Source organism: Pseudorca crassidens, chromosome 17 (genome assembly GCF_039906515.1).
Source record: "Pseudorca crassidens isolate mPseCra1 chromosome 17, mPseCra1.hap1, whole genome shotgun sequence".
Classification (NCBI taxonomy): Eukaryota; Metazoa; Chordata; class Mammalia; order Artiodactyla; family Delphinidae; genus Pseudorca; species Pseudorca crassidens.
Window position 1 is genome coordinate 48,613,451 of NC_090312.1, and position 17,887 is coordinate 48,631,337.

The 17,887-nt window shown below is 41.5% G+C and overlaps 1 protein-coding gene and 1 pseudogene across 17 annotated transcripts in view; one reads left to right on the top strand and one right to left on the bottom strand.

The window, feature by feature from the left end:
* LOC137210216 (UDP-N-acetylglucosamine--peptide N-acetylglucosaminyltransferase 110 kDa subunit-like) overlaps window positions 1-12,918 on the top strand; it is a 160,345-nt gene extending 147,427 nt beyond the window's left edge. For 14 of the 17 annotated variants that reach the window (XM_067711848.1, XM_067711854.1, XM_067711844.1 and 11 more), the window contains one exon: window positions 232-12,918. In XM_067711848.1, coding sequence (XP_067567949.1) covers window positions 232-3,381 — 3,150 coding nt within the window. In that variant the 3' untranslated portion in view covers window positions 3,382-12,918. The remainder of the gene's footprint in view (window positions 1-231) is intronic. The other 3 variants (XR_010936346.1, XR_010936347.1, XR_010936345.1) reach the window with 3 other exon arrangements.
* A 2,877-nt stretch (window positions 12,919-15,795) lies between these two features.
* On the bottom strand, window positions 15,796-17,351 carry LOC137210678 (ferritin light chain pseudogene; annotated as a pseudogene).
* Between the last annotated feature and the right edge of the window lie 536 nt (window positions 17,352-17,887).

The window sequence follows — 17,887 nt, forward strand, 5'->3', positions numbered from 1 at the left end:
TTAGGAGAAAAATGGTGGAAGAGGGCAGGGTTAAGAATTAAGATTTCAAGAGCGTGAGAGTTAGACGACCAACCAGAGTTCCTAAGGTTCGGTGCCTGTAACTGTCGCCGCCGCTTAAGCCTGTCAAAGCAGTGGTACGGCTGCTGCCCTCGTACTTGCTACCTCTAGAAATATTCTTGCCAGTAGTGGCGGCAGCGGGACTCAATTACCCCCTTTTCTCACTCTCTCCAGAAGCTCCAGATGGCGTCTTCTGTGGGCAACGTGGCCGACAGCACAGAACCAACGAAACGTATGCTTTCCTTCCAAGGGTTAGCTGAGTTGGCACATCGAGAGTATCAGGCAGGAGATTTTGAGGCAGCTGAGAGACACTGCATGCAGCTGTGGAGACAAGAGCCAGACAATACTGGAGTACTTTTATTACTTTCATCTCTACACTTCCAGTGTCGAAGGCTGGACAGATCTGCCCACTTTAGTACTCTGGCAATTAAACAGAACCCTCTTCTGGCAGAAGCCTATTCGAATTTGGGGAATGTGTACAAGGAAAGAGGGCAGTTGCAGGAAGCGATTGAGCATTACCGGCATGCATTGCATCTCAAACCAGATTTCATCGATGGTTATATTAACCTGGCAGCCGCTTTGGTAGCAGCAGGCGACATGGAAGGGGCAGTACAAGCTTACGTCTCTGCTCTTCAGTGCAATCCTGATTTGTACTGTGTTCGCAGTGACCTGGGGAACCTGCTCAAAGCCCTGGGTCGCTTGGAAGGAGCCAAGGCATGTTATTTGAAAGCAATGGAGATGCAACCGAACTTTGCAGTAGCTTGGAGTAATCTTGGCTGTGTTTTCAATGCACAAGGGGAGATTTGGCTTGCAATTCATCACTTTGAAAAGGCTGTCACCCTTGACCCCAATTTTCTGGATGCTTATATCAATTTAGGAAATGTCTTGAAAGAGGCACGGATTTTTGACAGAGCTGTGGCAGCTTACCTTTGTGCCCTAAGCTTGAGCCCAAATCATGCAGTGGTACATGCCAACCTGGCTTGTGTATACTATGAGCAAGGCCTGATAGATCTGGCAATAGACACCTGCAGGCGAGCTATTGAATTGCAACCACATTTCCCTGATGCTTACTGCAACCTAGCCAACGCTCTGGAAGAGAAGGGCAGTGTTGCCGAAGCAGAAGAGTGTTATAATACAGCTCTGCGGCTGTGTCCCACCCATGCAGACTCTCTGAATAACCTAGCCAATATCAAAGGAGACCAGGGAAACATTGAAGAGGCAGTTCGCTTGTATTGTAAAGCATTAGAAGTCTTCCCAGAGTTTGCTGTTGCCCATTCAAATTTAGCAAGTGTATTGCAGCAGCAGGGAAAACTGCAGGAAGCTCTGATGCATTATAAGGAGGCTGTTCGAATCAGTCCTACCTTTGCTGATGCCTATTGTAACATGGGAAACACTCTAAAGGAGATGCAGGATGTTCAGGGAGCCTTGCAGTGTTATACTCGTGCCATTCAGATTAACCCTGCACTTGCGGATGCCCACAGCAATCTGGCTTCCATCCACAAGTATTCAGGGAATATTCCAGAAGCAATTGCTTCTTATCGCACTGCTCTGAAGCTTGAACCTGATTTTCCTGACGCTTATTGTGATTTGGCTCATTGCCTGCAGATTGTCTGTGATTGGACAGACTATGATGAGCGAATGAAGAAGTTGGTCAGCATTGTGGCTGACCAGCTGGAGAAGAATAGGTTGCCTTCTGTGCAGCCTCATCATAGTATGCTCTATCCTCTTTCTCATGGCTTCAGGAAGGCTATTGCTGAGAGCCATGGGAACCTCTGCTTGGATGAGATCAGTGCCCTTCATAAACCACCGTACGAACATCCAAAAGACTTGAAGCTCAGTGATGGTCGACTGCGTGTAGGATACGTGAGTTCTGACTTTGGGAATCATCCTACTTCTCATCTTATGCAGTCTATTCCAGGCATGCACAATCCTGATAAATTTGAGGTATTCTGTTATGCCCTGAGCCCAGATGATGGCACAAACTTCCGAGCGAAGGTGATGGCAGAAGCCCATCATTTCATTGATCTTTCTCAGATTCCATGCAATGGGAAAGCAGCTGATCGCATCCATCAAGATGGTATACACATCCTTGTAAATATGAATGGTTATACCAGGGGTGCTCGAAATGAACTCTTTGCTCTCAGGCCAGCTCCTATTCAGGCAATGTGGCTGGGCTACCCTGGGACCAGTGGCGTGCTTTTCATGGATTATATCATCACTGATCAGGAAACTTCACCTGCTGAAGTTGCTGAGCAGTATTCTGAGAAACTGGCTTATATGCCCCATACTTTCTTTATTGGTGATCATGCCAATATGTTCCCACACCTGAAGAAGAAGGCAGTCATCGATTTTAAGTCCAATGGGCACATTTATGACAATCGGATTGTGCTGAATGGCATCGACCTCAAAGCATTTCTTGATAGTCTCCCAGATGTGCAGATTGTCAAGATGAAATGTCCTGATGGAGGAGACAACGCAGACAGCAGTAATACGGCTCTTAATATGCCTGTCATTCCTATGAATACTATTGCAGAGGCAGTTATTGAAATGATTAACAGAGGACAAATTCAGATAACAATTAATGGATTCAGTCTTAGCAATGGACTGGCAACTACCCAGATCAACATTAAGGCTGCCACTGGAGAGGAGGTTCCCCGTACCATTATTGTAACCACACGTTCTCAGTACGGGTTACCGGAAGATGCCATTGTGTACTGTAACTTCAATCAGTTATATAAAATTGACCCATCTACTTTGCAGATGTGGGCAAATATTCTGAAGCGTGTTCCCAATAGCGTACTGTGGCTGTTGCGTTTTCCAGCAGTAGGAGAACCTAATATTCAACAGTATGCACAAAATATGGGCCTTCCCCAGAAGCGTATCATTTTTTCACCTGTTGCTCCTAAAGAGGAACATGTTCGGAGAGGCCAGCTGGCTGATGTCTGCTTGGACACTCCACTCTGTAATGGACACACCACAGGGATGGATGTCCTTTGGTCAGGGACACCCGTGGTGACTATGCCAGGAGAGACTCTTGCTTCCCGAGTTGCAGCTTCCCAGCTCACTTGTTTAGGCTGTCTTGAGCTTATTGCTCAAAATAGACAAGAATATGAAGACATAGCTGTGAAACTGGGAACTGATCTAGAATACCTGAAGAAAATTCGTGGCAAAGTCTGGAAGCAGAGAACATCTAGCCCTCTGTTCAACACCAAACAATACACAATGGACCTAGAGCGGCTCTATCTACAGATGTGGGAGCATTACGCAGCTGGCAACAAACCTGATCACATGATTAAGCCTGTTGAAGTCACTGAGTCGGCCTAAATAATGACTGTGTGCACAGGAGAATTACCCTGTACCTGAGCCTCAACCTTCTGGGGGAAAGGGAACTACTTTTTCCTTATCTGTACAATACCATGCTGCAGATGGGTGACAGTCAATGATAAGAAATAGCACAGCCAGACTTGCTTCCTGCATGATCATGATCACGATAGGGAGAGACACAAGAGATGGGAAACTGCTGTTCCACAAGGAGTCTCCCTAGAATTTTGCAGCAGCCAGGTGTCTGGAAGGTCTGGAAGGTAAGTCTGGAAGGTCTGATCTCCCTTGGTCTTCCATGGGATGGATGGTTAGTGTGGAAGGGAGATAGAGATTGCCCAGCCGTTTTGTGATTATCATGGATTGATTGAGTCTTCTGAATTAATATTTTTCTTTATATTTTGGGTATTGGAGCTTTTAAAAATGTTTGGTTTCGGGTATTTGTATTCATGTGAAGTGTGTATGATTCTCTTGAGATAAGCTTTTAAGCTAAAATATTCCTTGTTTTAGTTTCTGAACTCTACAGATAAATGGGGACTTTGCTGGTGTAGTCTTTTTATAGGTTTTATAAACCACTTGAGCCTATATCAGTCATTTTAGTGTCTGACATAATGTTTGGAACTATCAGTGCTTTGTTGGTTTATAGGTGATGGCTTCAATTCTTCTCCTGGTCCGTTTCCTTCTTCCCTTCCCCCCACTTTAAAAATTCTCCTGTAACTTGGCTAACAAAAAACCAAGTCTGATTCAAAACCTCCCAGAGTGTTTCCCTTAACCGCATCATCTGGTGCCAAATGAAGATTCTTAGGAGCGATTATTAATTCTGAAGGGCACAGTTGTGGTACTGTCACTGATGATAATAATAATGGATTTTTGGCCTAGAGTTTTGACCTATTTCACCAGTGTTTTACCGTTGGCTGCCCCTCTATGCTGCTTCCAAAAGTGATAGTGTGTGTTAAGATTTTTACTTTCATTTCTAATGTTTGTTTGTTTGTTTTAGTGAGTCCTGTTCTTCCTTTTTCTTTCAGCAGAAATGAAATCCCAGGTAAGTATAAGTATTCAAATATTTGATCAGTAAGTCACAGTTATCTCCAGTACATTAAATAACTTTCATCAAAAAACATGTTATAGGTAAAAAGCTCTGAAGGACCAGCTATGTATATGATAATTATGTTTCAGACCTTCTAGGGTATTATATATAATAACTTGTCTTCTGGACGTGGTCTTGAAGTCTTTATGGATTCAGTCTCAGTAGTAGCGAACTGCACTGCTACTTGGTTTGGAGTACAAATTAGACTTTAGCCCTCCTGGAGGTTGAGTTTTTGGTATTGAAAACCATAGGAATGAAATTATTGTATTTCAACAAAGGATCGAGGGCTTGAGGCTTAAACAAGGCAACATACGTGTGGGAAGCAGTCAGCCTTGAGGGCAGGTAAGGACATGCCAGGCATGCGGCCGCTGCTCGAAGGGACTGTCCCTACTTGTTCCCCTCCTTGTTCCATTCCATGGGAGATAAATCACCAGGGCCCAGAGGTCAGAAAGAATGTAAAATGAGACAAGCAAAGCTGTCTCCCCCCTGCACATGCAGGTTATTTTTGATGCTTCTGGGTTTATGGGTTTCCTCCCAGGGAAGTTAACCTTGAGCCGAGACAGTCTGTAGATAATGTAAACCACCATCTGGCAACCTTCCGATTTCTAGGCTAGATAATCTGCAACTGTAGCATAATAAAATTTGCCTTGCAACCATCAGTTGTCTTGGTCCTTCTGACCCCATGCGTCGGTGCTACTTCAGTTCCTTACCCCTTCCCTTCTGACCCTGGGCGGTGAGATCCTCTTTCTCCGGCTGGTCCGCGGCAAGTGGCACTCGAACAGGGACCTGAAGCGTGAAGGCAATTAAAAGAAAAAGAAAGTGCAGGTAAGAGAACCCTTATGCAAAATATGTGTGGCCACCAGTAAAAGTGAAACGAATAGAGGCATAAGGCAATAGTCAGAAGTAAAATAAGATGGGGCAGAAGGGCTCAAAGATGTATGAATTATTTGCTCAGGTTTTACTTTTGATGCTTAGAGCTCGGGGTAATAAAGTTTCTGAACTTTATGGTTGACTGAATTTTTACAGCATATCCATGGTGTATCTCCCTGGTTTCCTGATGGCGGCTCTGTTGACATAGAAATCTGGCAGAAAGTTGGAGAAGATTTAAAAAATTATTACGAGTCTCGAGGGCCTACTCATACTCCTGTTGTTACATATAGTTTGTGGAATCTGATAAAAATATGTTTAGATTCTTCTCATGATAGTGTTGATTTGAATGTAAAGTCAGAAAAACATAAGCCTCTGACAGAAGGAGAGACTGTATTATCAACTACTGTGTCACCACTTCCTAAACCGAAAGAGCTAATTAATTTAAATATTTTAGATGAAGAGGAACATTTTGACTTAACAGATGAGGCTTGTAAACATAAAAGAGAGAAATATCCTGAGGATGATTTTCTAATGGCTGTGATAGATAAGTCAGTGAAAAAGCTGCAGGTTAATAAGGACTGTCTTCCTCAAAAATCCACATCTGTAAAAATGCTGAGTCCCTTGCAGCGCGCTGTACAAGGAGCAATAAAACGAGGAGAAGATCCTATTTTCTGTTGTCCCGTCATAGAAAGACCTGACCCTAATAATCCTCAACAAGCTACTAGGGAGCATCAGGCTCTCCCTTTGAAAGTTTTGAAAGATTGAAAATCTGCCTGTGCTCAATATGGGCCCACTGCTCCTTTTACTACTGCTATGGTTGACAGGAGAAGCTCTTCCCCCCGCTGATTGGAAGTCTATTGCACGAACTTGTTTAAATGATGGAGATTACTTAATATGGAAGTTTGATTTTTATGAAGGGGCTGCTGAACAAGCAGAAAAGAATGCTGCCCATAATATTCCAGTTGATTATCATATGCTGATTGGGGAAGGACAGTATCTTTCTTTACAAGATCAATTAACTTATCCCTTTGTTGCTTATCCTCAAATAAATCATTTGGCATTACAAGCCTGGAGGAAATGTCCTTCTACACACAAAACTGAAGATCTTTCAAAACTTAGACAGGGACCTGATGAACCATATGCTGATTTTGTAGATAGGTTGTCACAGGCGGTGGGGAGACTCATTGTGGACGGACTCACTGGTATGATTGTAGTTAAGCAACTTGCTTTTGAAAATGCTAATAATGCGTGTCAGGCTGCGATTCGACCTTGGAGAAAACGGGGAACATTGGAGGATTATATTCGCCTTTGTGCAGACATTGGGCCTACTTATATACAGGGTGCTGCTGTGGCTGCAGCATTAACTAAAGTGGGGTTTAAAAACAATCAAAAGAAAACAAAGACTTGTTTTAAATGTGGAAAGGCAGGTCATTTTGCTAGAGAATGTAGATCTTTTAATTCTAACCCTAGTCCTTCCTTCCCTACTCAGAAACCTCCAGATGGTCAGAAAATCCCTGGTTTATGCCCTAAATGCAATAGGGGAAAACATTGGGCACAAGATTGTTGCTCAGTGGCCCACAAGGATGGGCCACCACTGTCGGGAAACTCCTCCCGGGGCCTTCCCCGGCCCCAACAAATAATAAGGGCAATGTCTGTGTATCCTCCTCAAATTATCAATCAGACATTAACCAAAAACAAAAACATACAATATGCTCGCTCTCCAGAGCAACACCAGGAAGCGCAGGACTGGAGCTCAGTACCTCCGCCCGATATGTATTAACTCCTGAAATGGGTCCTCAGGCCCTCTCTACGGGCATCTGTGGACCTTTACCCAAGGGTTTGATGGGACTATTATTGGGAAGAAGTAGTGTCGCCATGAAAGGTTTAACTATTATGCCAGGAGTCACAGATTCTGACTACGAAGGAGAAATAAAAGTCATGGCACAAACTATTAAAAATATAATAACTATTTCTCCTGGTGATAAAATTGCACAATTGCTACTTTTGCCCTTTGTACCTCATGGACAAATTTTACAACATCAGAAGAGAGAAACAAAGGCTTTTGGATCGTCTGATGCTGCCTACTGGATTCAGAAGATAGGGAAAGAACGTCCAGAAATGAAATGAACCATTAATGGAAAGGTTTTTTCAGGTTTGTTAGACACTGGAGCTGATGTCTCTGTTATGACGCAGATACACTGGCCTAAACGTTGGCCCATTAGTCCTACTATTACAGAACTTCACGGATAGGACAAAGTTCTTCTCCTATGCAAAGTAGTCAGTTTTTTTTATGGCAAGATAGTGAGGGCCATTCAGGTTATTTCCAGCCTTATGTTTTGCCTGGGCTGCCTTTAAACCTCTGGGGCCGAGATATATTAAAAGAAATGGGAGTATTACTTTATAGTCCAAACTCTCAAGTCTCTAATATGATGTTGGATCAAGGATTTCTTCCCACAAAAGGGCTGGGAACAAACCAACAAGGAACTGTCTATCCTATTGATGTGAAAATAAAATATGATAGACAAGGTTTGGGTTTTTCTTAGGGGCCTTGGATTCTCCACTCACTGCTGATCCAATTACTTGGCTGACTGATGACCCTGTATGGGTGGACCAATGGCCCCTCACAAAGGGGAAATTAGAGGCTGCAGAACAATTAGTACTGGAACAATTAGGGCATTTAGAAATTTCCAGTAGTCCTTGGAATACTCCTATTTTTATTATCAAGAAAAAATCTGGAAAATATAGGTTATTACAGGATCTAAGAGCTGTTAATAAAACTATGCTAATAATGGGAGCTCTTCAACCAGGCCTACCCTCTCCAACAGCCATACCACACAATTATCATCTTTTAGTTATAGATTTAAAAGATTGTTTTTTCACTATTCCTTTGTTTCCTGAAGATAGAAAACATTTTGCTTTTAGCTTGCCTGCCTTAAATTTTAAGGAACCCATGAGGAGATTTCAATGGAAAGTATTGCCTCAGGGCATGGCAAATAGTCCTACATTATGCCAAAAATATGTGGCTCAGGCCTTGACTCCTGTGAGAAAAAGGTTTCCATCGTTATATCTCATACATTATATGGATGATATACTTTTAGCCACTGATAATATTTCTTTATTAGAGACTGCTTTTCAATTTTTACAACAGTCCTTACAATCATTTGGCTTGGTCATTGCCTCAAAAAAAATTCAAAGACAATCTCCATTTTTATATTTGGGAAAATATATTGATAACACTACTATTAGGCCTCAAAAACTGCAAATTCGAGTTGATAATTTAAAAACATTAAATGCTTTTCAAAAATTACTTGGAGATATTAATTGGCTAAGGCCTTCCTTAAAACTTACTACTGCTCAATTACAGCCTTTGTTTGATATTCTTAAAGGTGACTCAGATCCTTCTTCTTCACGCTCTATGACTCCAGAAGGATTTCAAGCTTTACAAATAGTCAATAGATCTATCAGTTCTCCACAATTAACTAGAATTCATACTCACCTTCCAATTTTCTTAATAATTTGTCCAACTCCTCATGTGCCTACTGCCGTCTTATGGCAAACTGTTGGAATTATTGAATAGATTCATATGAAATCTGCACCCTCTAAAGTTATTAACCCTTATTATGAAGTTTTTAGTAATTTAATAATGCAAGGTAGAACTAGATGCTTACAACCTATAAGTATAGAACCTTCTCAAATTATTATCCCTTATTCAGTTAGTCCACAAAATTGGCTTTTTCAACATAGTAATGAATGGGGTCTTGCTCTTGCAGGATTTTCAGGTACCTTGGAATGCCATTACCCTGCTGATAAATTGATCCAATTCAGCAAACTTAACTCATATCTTTCCTTCTATAATTAGGCAACAGCCTGTTCCTCATGTACCTTTGGTTTTTACGGACGGTTCTTCTTCAGGAGTGGCTACTGTAATCATTGATGACGGAACAAACCTCATTAAAGAAACTTCCTTGGCTTCAGCTCAACGTGTTGAACTGTATGCTGTCATTATGTCTTCTAAACATTTTCCTTCTATATCTTTTAATTTGTTTTCTGATAGTAAATACCTTATTAGCTTGTGATTTCTTCTGGAGACTGCGAGCATAGGACATACTAATGACCCTGAATTATCATCCTCTTTTCGTTTGCTTCAACAGCTTATTCGTTCCCATGATGGTCCTGTCGCAGGTCTGTATATCCGTGCTCATTCTAACTTGCCTGGTCCATTGACTAAACTTAATGCGACTGCAGACGTTTTAACTCGATCTAAACGTGATCTTTATCCTGTACATTTTCCTCCCAAGAATAGAGTTGAAGTTACTCCTCCTCCTCAATCTCTTTTCCCTAAAGCAGGACATGTCCCAATTTACCGTACTCCTCCTTTCCGTTCGTCATGCTGTCAAGAATGGCTAATATACTGCATTCATTATCTCCATACTCTTGATACTCATGGTCCATGTCCTGGACACCCTCATATTATGGTAAGTTATGATCAAACTGCTTCACAAGCAGCACAGCAGTTGCACGCTTTACACCGTCAGTCAGCGGCTACATTACACACACAATTTTCCCTTACTGGTGAAGCCGCCCCACAAATTGTGAAGCAATGCCCACAATGCTTACCTCACCTTCCTGTTCCACATTATGTTGTTAATCCTCGTGGATTATTACCTAGACATTTATGGCAAATGGATGTTACTCATATCCCGTCTTTTGGGAAATTACAGTTTGTTCATGTCACTATCGATACTTATTCTGGTTTCCTCTGTGCTACAGCACAGACCGGAGAAGCTACTAAACATGTTATCACTCATTTATTACACTGTTTTGCTTTCATGAACCTTCCCAAAATTATTAAAACAGATAATGGGCCCGCTGCTTTTGCAACATTTTGTAATTCATTACAAAATTACCCATATTACAGGAATTCCATATAACCCTCAAGGACAAGGTATTATAGAACGTGCAAATAGATCTTTAAAGCTAACTATTGCAAAAATAAAAAGGGGGGAATTGTATAGAACAACGCCACATAACCTTATAAATGATTCTCTGTTTATTTTAAATGTTCTCACTGTTGACAAATTTGGCTGCTCTGCAGGGGGAAGGTTGGTGGCTGAGCCAAGATTGGCCTCTCAATCTCCGGAGGTCCTCTGGAAAGATCCGTTAACCAGCACTTGGCGTGGTCCTGATCCTGTGTTGATTTGGGGACGTGGTCACATGTGTATCTTTCCCAGATCAGCGCCTGGACCTTGCTGGCTTCCTGAGCGCTTAGTCCAGCAAATAGATGGCTCGCCACAGCTCACCTATCAGAAGATGAAGAAGCTCTGCACCTCTCCGGAAAATTTGACAGTGTTGATTGAGAAAAAGAAGAAGAAGAGGAGACCACTTGCCAGGACGACTCAAAGGAGTGATGTTCCAACTTGGGGACAAATTAAACAACTGGTTTCACGAGCTCAAGAGTCAGTGAAACAACAGAATAATCCTGTTACACCTGTAACTTTATTTTTGGTTATGTTGGCAACCATTTCATGTGTTCCCTCTGTTAATGCAGCAACTTACTGGGCCTATGTACCTTATCCTCCACTATTACAACCCATATCTTGGTCTGAAGCAGAGTTTCCTGTATTTTACAATGATAAGTGTTTATGGGCCTCTTATTGGGAATATAAAACAAATCAATATGTCTGTAAATTATACTAACTGGTTTAGTACCCATCCTGTCTGTCTTAGCCCATTGAATCTGGAAACTGGATGTGTAAAGGCTATTAGTTATGAGCATACAGATGTTTATGAGGGAACGGATCAATCAATTCGTTTGTCAGCCTCTCCAGGCATCCTTCGTTTTACAGGAACCAACATTACTCTTACATGCCCGGCTACCAGCCGACGAGAGGATCTTAAGGATACCATCATTTGGTATAAAATGGGCAAGCTATTAATATTAGAGGTCAAATCTCATACACCTCACCACTTAGGGATTCCGCTATTACTATAACCAAGGTTACAGGTGAAGATTCAGGAAATTACTTCTGTATGAAGCGTTTACTTGGAGGACAAGGGATACTTATAGCTGGGTATAAGGTTACTATGCTTAAGAGAAAATCAAAAAATCAATTGCCTCCTTTTATGACCGTTAACTTTCCTGGATCCAATTTTGAACGTTGCAATGCATCTTGGAATAATAACCAAATATGGTGTACTATAGATTATACCAAGGTGTCAATTCTTATCTCTTCTCTTCCCATCATAGATAGGTTTATCACATTTCAAAAGAACTGGGATATATGGAAACTAGCTCTAACTTATTCCAATACACCTGTTATAACTTGTGTTGCTCCTCCGTATACACTTTTGTTTGGTTCTATTAACATTGGTAATTCTTCCAAAGGAGGATATAATATTAGCTGTGTTAATTGTATTTTTAGCAGTTGTGTGTTCCCTTCTGCAGGAACGCAATCTGTGCTTATACTAAAGCAACCCATGTATGTTATGGTGCCTGTACATCTGAGAGAACCTTGGTATGAAGATACTGGAGTACAGGCATGGGTGGAACTCTCTAAAGCCTTGCAGAGAAGGAGACGCTTTCTTGGGTGGTTAATAGTAAGTTTACTTGCCTCGGCTGCTCTGTCTGCTGCCGCGGCTACTGCCGGTCTTGCTCTTTCACAGAGTATTAATCATGCTCACTTTGCTAATCAGTTATCTCAACATAGCAGTCTTGCTTTATCTTTACAAAGTCACATAGATTTACGGATTAATAACAAATTAGATGAATTTAAAAACGCAATTTTGGGGAGTGGAGATCAGATGGCAGCATTAAAATTGAGGATGCGTTTAGCTTGTCATGCAAAGTATACATGGATGTGTGTTACTCCTTAAAAGTACAGTGACTGTATTTGGGAATGGGAAAAAGTAAAAATGCATCTGCTGAGTGTTTGATCAGATAATAATATTAGTCTTGATCTTAAGAAATTAAATGCTGAAATTCAGGATATACAAAATACACATCTTGATGATGTTTCGCCAGAAGATGTAATTCAAACTTTACTGGATCATTTAAAGTGGTTAAACCCTCAGTCTTGGATTACCGGAAGGTTGTCAGGATTTATTACCCTGGCCATAATTTGCCTATTATTGATAATAATCTTCTCATGTCTGTTTCATATCCTCATGCAACAGTACAGTACTCTCGGCACTAAACTTCATGGAATTATTTTGCAGCAAAAGTTAAAAAATAAAAAAGGGGGACCTGTGGGAAGCAGTCAGCCTTGAGAGCAGGTAAGGACATGCCAGGCATGCCGCCGCTGCTCGAAGGGACTGTCCCTACTTGTTCCCCTCCTTGTTCCATTCCATGGGAGATAAATCACCAGGGCCCAGAGATCAGAAAGAATGTAAAATGAGACAAGCAAAGCTGTCTTCCCCCTGCACATGCAGGTTATTTTTGATGCTTCTGGGTTTATGGGTTTCCTCCCAGGGAAGTTAACCTTGAGCCGAGACAGTCTGTAGATAATGTAAACCACCATCTGGCAACCTTCCTTTTTCTAGTCTAGATAATCTGCAACTGTAGCGCAATAAAATTTGCCTTGCAACCATCAGTTGTCTTGGTCCTTCTGACCCCATCCATCGGTGCTACTTCAGTTCCTTACCCCTTCCCTTCTGACCCTGGGCGGTGAAATCCTCTTTCTCCGGCTGGTCTGCGGCACACATGAATATATGTTTTTGTCTTGCTGTACTGCACCTGTGCTGTCTAGTAACAGATATTTTGTCTGCTAGTAGTGTTCTAGATTATGTCTTTCCAAAGCGCTGAGGCAGTGCACCTATTCTGTAGTTGCAGCTGATGCCTGAATGTAGCCTAGCTGACAAATTATTGATTAATAAGAACTTGAATTTCTCAAAGATTTGTACTGTTAACCAAAATCTGAGCAAGGAGTCTCAAATGTAATTCTTAGCCAGAATTACATGTTAATGAACCATTTAACAGTGTAAATCAAGGAACATCAGTGTAAGGATTTCTTTTAATTTATTTTTTACCTGCTTGAAATATCAGTTAAAGTTTGCCAGCTTGGTTGCAGATGAACGGACGTTTGAAGTTCACCAAACTACTTAATGTGGGATAGGATAATAGACTTCCAGCGCCCTCAAGACTGCGACATTGCAGCCATTTTACATAGCACATCCTCCTCCTATAGGGATGAACCTTTCCCTGGCCCGAAAAGTAGCAGCTCTGTTGAAGCTTTGCTTATTGTAACAGGCTTTTGTTTCCAGGTTACATGTCTGTGGAAGACTTAATTCTGAATAGAGATATAGATATTACTGGAAACTAATTGTTTTTTCTATTATACTCTGATTTATCAAAAAAGTAAAACATTTAAACTGTGCTACAGAAATTCAGAAGTTGTCTTGCAATCTTTAAACAATAAATGAATGAGTTGCCCTTAAAAAAAAAAAAGGATTAAGCAGTTAAGCTGTTGGTCCCACATCAGACAAATTTTCCTATACCTTCTGTCAATATTGTTAACAGAGACTGTTATTTTATTAATCCTTATGATCCCGTGATTCTTTCTTTCATGTTTCAGGGCACAGCAGGTGAGAGAGTGGATTTGTTAAGCTGGGTGGGTTTATCCTTCTTTTATGCGTTCATTCAATTTTATGTTCATTTACTTATTGTACACACATGGCAATAGAAGCTGCTAAAGCAATCATTGCTATTCTGCAAAACAACAAGGCACAGAAGCAGATGTCTTATTTCTGAGATTTCTCCCCCCAGGATTATTAGGATTAAAGATCCTTTCCCCCCACTTCCTGGAGAGGACAAGGGGCTGCTCGCTGGAGGTTTTTTAATGACTTGGGGAAAGGCTCAAATATCCCCCCATTATGGTAATCCACCCCAGGGGCAAACCACACAAGAATATTATGAATTTATTTTATTTTTCTATGCTTGCAAAGGTAATACTCAGCTCATTAGAATATGAAAACTATACTGTCAAATTTCAGAATTACATGGATGAAGAAAATCACCAAAGTGGCATCATATCACGTGTGTTATAGTTGTATTTACTATATTGACTATATTAACTATTTTGTGTTAACAGTATATTGTATAACTATATATTGAAAAGGCAAAATGCTGTAACTTATTTCAGAGAAAATAATTATGTTGGCAAACCCCAAATTGTACACTGTAGACAGGTCCTAGGAAAAGAAGATTTAATTCATAGTGGACAAGAGGTTAGCTTCTGTTTTCAGCCATGTGCTATTTCAAGAATTAAACGTCATGAATAATACAGGATATAAGAGGAATAGTCTAAAGACGGAAAAGCACATTTTGATTAGGAAAGAGAATTTAAGGCTTAAGTCTTTTTTTTTTTTAAGGAAAACTGCCTTATTACTATGAGATAAGAAAATTGTTTCCTTCTTTTCTTCCTTGCTTTCTTCTTTTTCTTTTTTTTAACCTTTTTAATTTTGGATATTTGACCTCTAAGCTGAGATGACTGAAAATGCCTCCTCTGGGCATCAACCTTTTTGAAAGACTTTTTCCCCCTCCCTGAGGGCTTTTTGTCTCTTGGAGGCATTGCCTACATTACTCACCAAGAGGCAAGCATTTGTCCTTGCACTAAATGCTGACATCTCCTGATAAGAGGGAAGCTGCAAAGTAGAAGAATTGAAGGTCAATATGTTGATAGTGGTCTCAAGAGCATTGATGTACATTTGTGTATTGGGGAAGGGGAGAGAAGCTTGAGAGTGGGCCAGTGGGGAGGGGTAAATATTTTGTGATGCTGTCTACCTATGGGCTTATAAAGTTTACAGCTGCATTAGGAGGACAAGCATTACCATTAGCATGAAAAGTAGGGCAGACCTCAGTTGCAAAAGCTTCTAGCCATACACATAGGGCAATACGTAAATGATACACCTTATTGCATTCACCCATTCACCCTCCCCTGTTCATGCTAATTGGAAATTTCAGTCCATTTCAGAGAAGTAACACGACTATCGATCATTTTCCCTGGCACGAATCTTCCTAGAGCTCACGCACTAGCCCATGTGTCTTAGATTTAATATCTGATCACTAGCTGGATTGAAGCCAAGAGGTGGTTCCCAAAGTTGCTGCACATTAGAATCACCTGGGGAACTCTGAGCCCTCCCTGTGCCCAGGCTCCTCCCTAGACCTACTGAATCAAAATCTCTGGGGCTGGGACCCAGACACCAATGTTTTTCTTAAAAGCTCTTTAGGTAATTCAAATGAGCAGCAAAGCTTGAGAAGCAGCCCAATAACGGGAACAAACTTATTTCACACAGATAAAGTGGGGCAATTCATATGTTAAAAGAACATGAATATATGTCCATGCCTCTCTCACGCTTTGTCACAGTTTACCCTTCCCCCTCCCCATATCCTCAAGTCCGTTCTCTAGTAAGTCTGTGTCTTTATTCCTGTTTTACCCCTAGGTTCTTCATGACATTTTTTTTTCTTAAATTCCATATATATGTGTTAGCATACGGTATTTGTCTCTCTCTTTCTGACTTACTTCTACACTGTTGGTGGGGATGTAAATTGGTGCAACCACTATGGAAAACACTATGGCAGTTCCTCAAAAAGCTAAAAGTAGAGCTACCATATGATCCAGCAATCTTACTCCTGGGCATATATCTGGACAAAACTATAATTCGAAAACATACATGCACCCCTATGTTCACAGCAGCACTATTTATAATAGCCAAGACATGAAAACAACCTAAATGTCCACTCACAGGTGAATGGATAAAGAAGATGTGATATATATAAAATGGAATACTACTCAGCTATAAAAAAGAATGAAATAATGCCATTTGCAGCAACATGGCTGGACCTAGAGACTATTATACTAAATGAAGTAAGTGAGAAGGAGAAAAACAAATACCATATGATATCACTTATATGTGGAATCTAGAATATGATACAAATGAACTTATCCATGAAACAGAAACAGACTCACAGACATAGCACACAAACTTGTGGTTCCCGAGGGGAAGGGGGAGGTGGGGGAGTGATGGATTGGGAGTTTGGGATTAGCAGAGGTAACTTATTATATATATGATGGATAAACAACAAGGTCCTACTGTATAGTACAGGGAACTATAGTCAATGTCCTGTAATTAACCATAATGGAAAAGAATATGAAAAATTATATATATGTATAACTGAATCACTTTGTTGTACAGCATAAACTAACACAACATTGTATATCAACTATACTTCAGTAAAATAAATTTTTAAAAAGAAAAAAAACATGAATATATATATATACATATATATATATTTCTTTTTTTCCTCTTTATTCTGTTTGTGTTTCAAATAGGCTTTTTTTTTTCCTTCTGCAAAAAGCGTTATTGTTTCCATTTGGTCCAAGGCTTGGGAGAGGGCTCCAGGGCGGTTACAAAGCTGCCTAGTAGCTGCAGAGCAGGGCTTCAGGCAGAAGCTCTGATGCCAGAGGGGCTCCTCAGAGGCCGCTGGACTTCAGAGACTCCTGTTTGTGCTCGAGGGTGAGCCTTTCAAAGAGATACTCGCCCAGCACAGCCTGCGGACCAGCCAGCCTGCGGAGGTTGGTCAGGTGGTCGCCCATCTTCTTGATGAGTTTCACCTGCTCCTCCAGGAAGCGGCTCTCCAGGAAATCACAGAGGTGGGAGTCTGCGCGGGCGGAACCCAGGGCGCGCAGATCTGATAGTGCCTGGAGCAGGCTCTTCTCCCTAAGAATGGCGGCTTCCACAGCGTCCTGGGTTTTACCCCACTCATCTTGAGAAGGCTTCCGCGCATCCTGGAAGAGGGCGCGGCCACAGCCCTGGTTTTGCATTTTCAAGAGACGCTGCGCGCCCTCACACTTCTCAGCCAGTTGGCGAAAAATGTGGCCCACACTGTCCAGAGTCCCATTGTTGCTGTCGAAATAGAAGTTCAGAGAGAGGTAAGTGTCCCCAGATGCATGTTGAACAGGCGGTGGACGGCGGCCTCCACCTCGATGGAATAATTCTGACGAACCTGGGAACTCGTGGTTGATCAGTGATAAGGAGCTAAGCTCAAAAAACGGTGTTGGCCTGTCCTGGAGGCTGAGGATAGCTGAGTGGCTGATTCCAAAGGTTGCGACAGGAAGAAAGGTTGGAAGGTGGTCGGGGGCTGGAGCAAGGTGCGTCCCTGGGTCTGTTCATTCCAAACACTGTTGAAGCAAAAGACAGAACTGCAGGACTGCCGAGCGCACTGCCTCAAATAGGCTTTGATATAAATGAACCAGAAGTCCAAGCAAGGACAAAACTTACCCTTCCCCCCGCCAAAATAGCTGGCGATACTAGAATCTAGACCTGGGAAGGGATTCTTCCATTACTTTCTGAACATTCCAAGCCACTAGAGCAGTGGTTCTCAAAGTATGGTCACCTTGTAACCAAGCAGTACCCTATGGGGCCTTCCTAGGACAGACCCATCCCCCATATCCTCTGCTGTAGTTCCTCTCTGAAGTACTCAGATAATAGTATCTCAGGCATATTTCTTGAGTTTTCAGATGCTAAAAACCACCACCCAATGGAAGAAATTAACTCCTT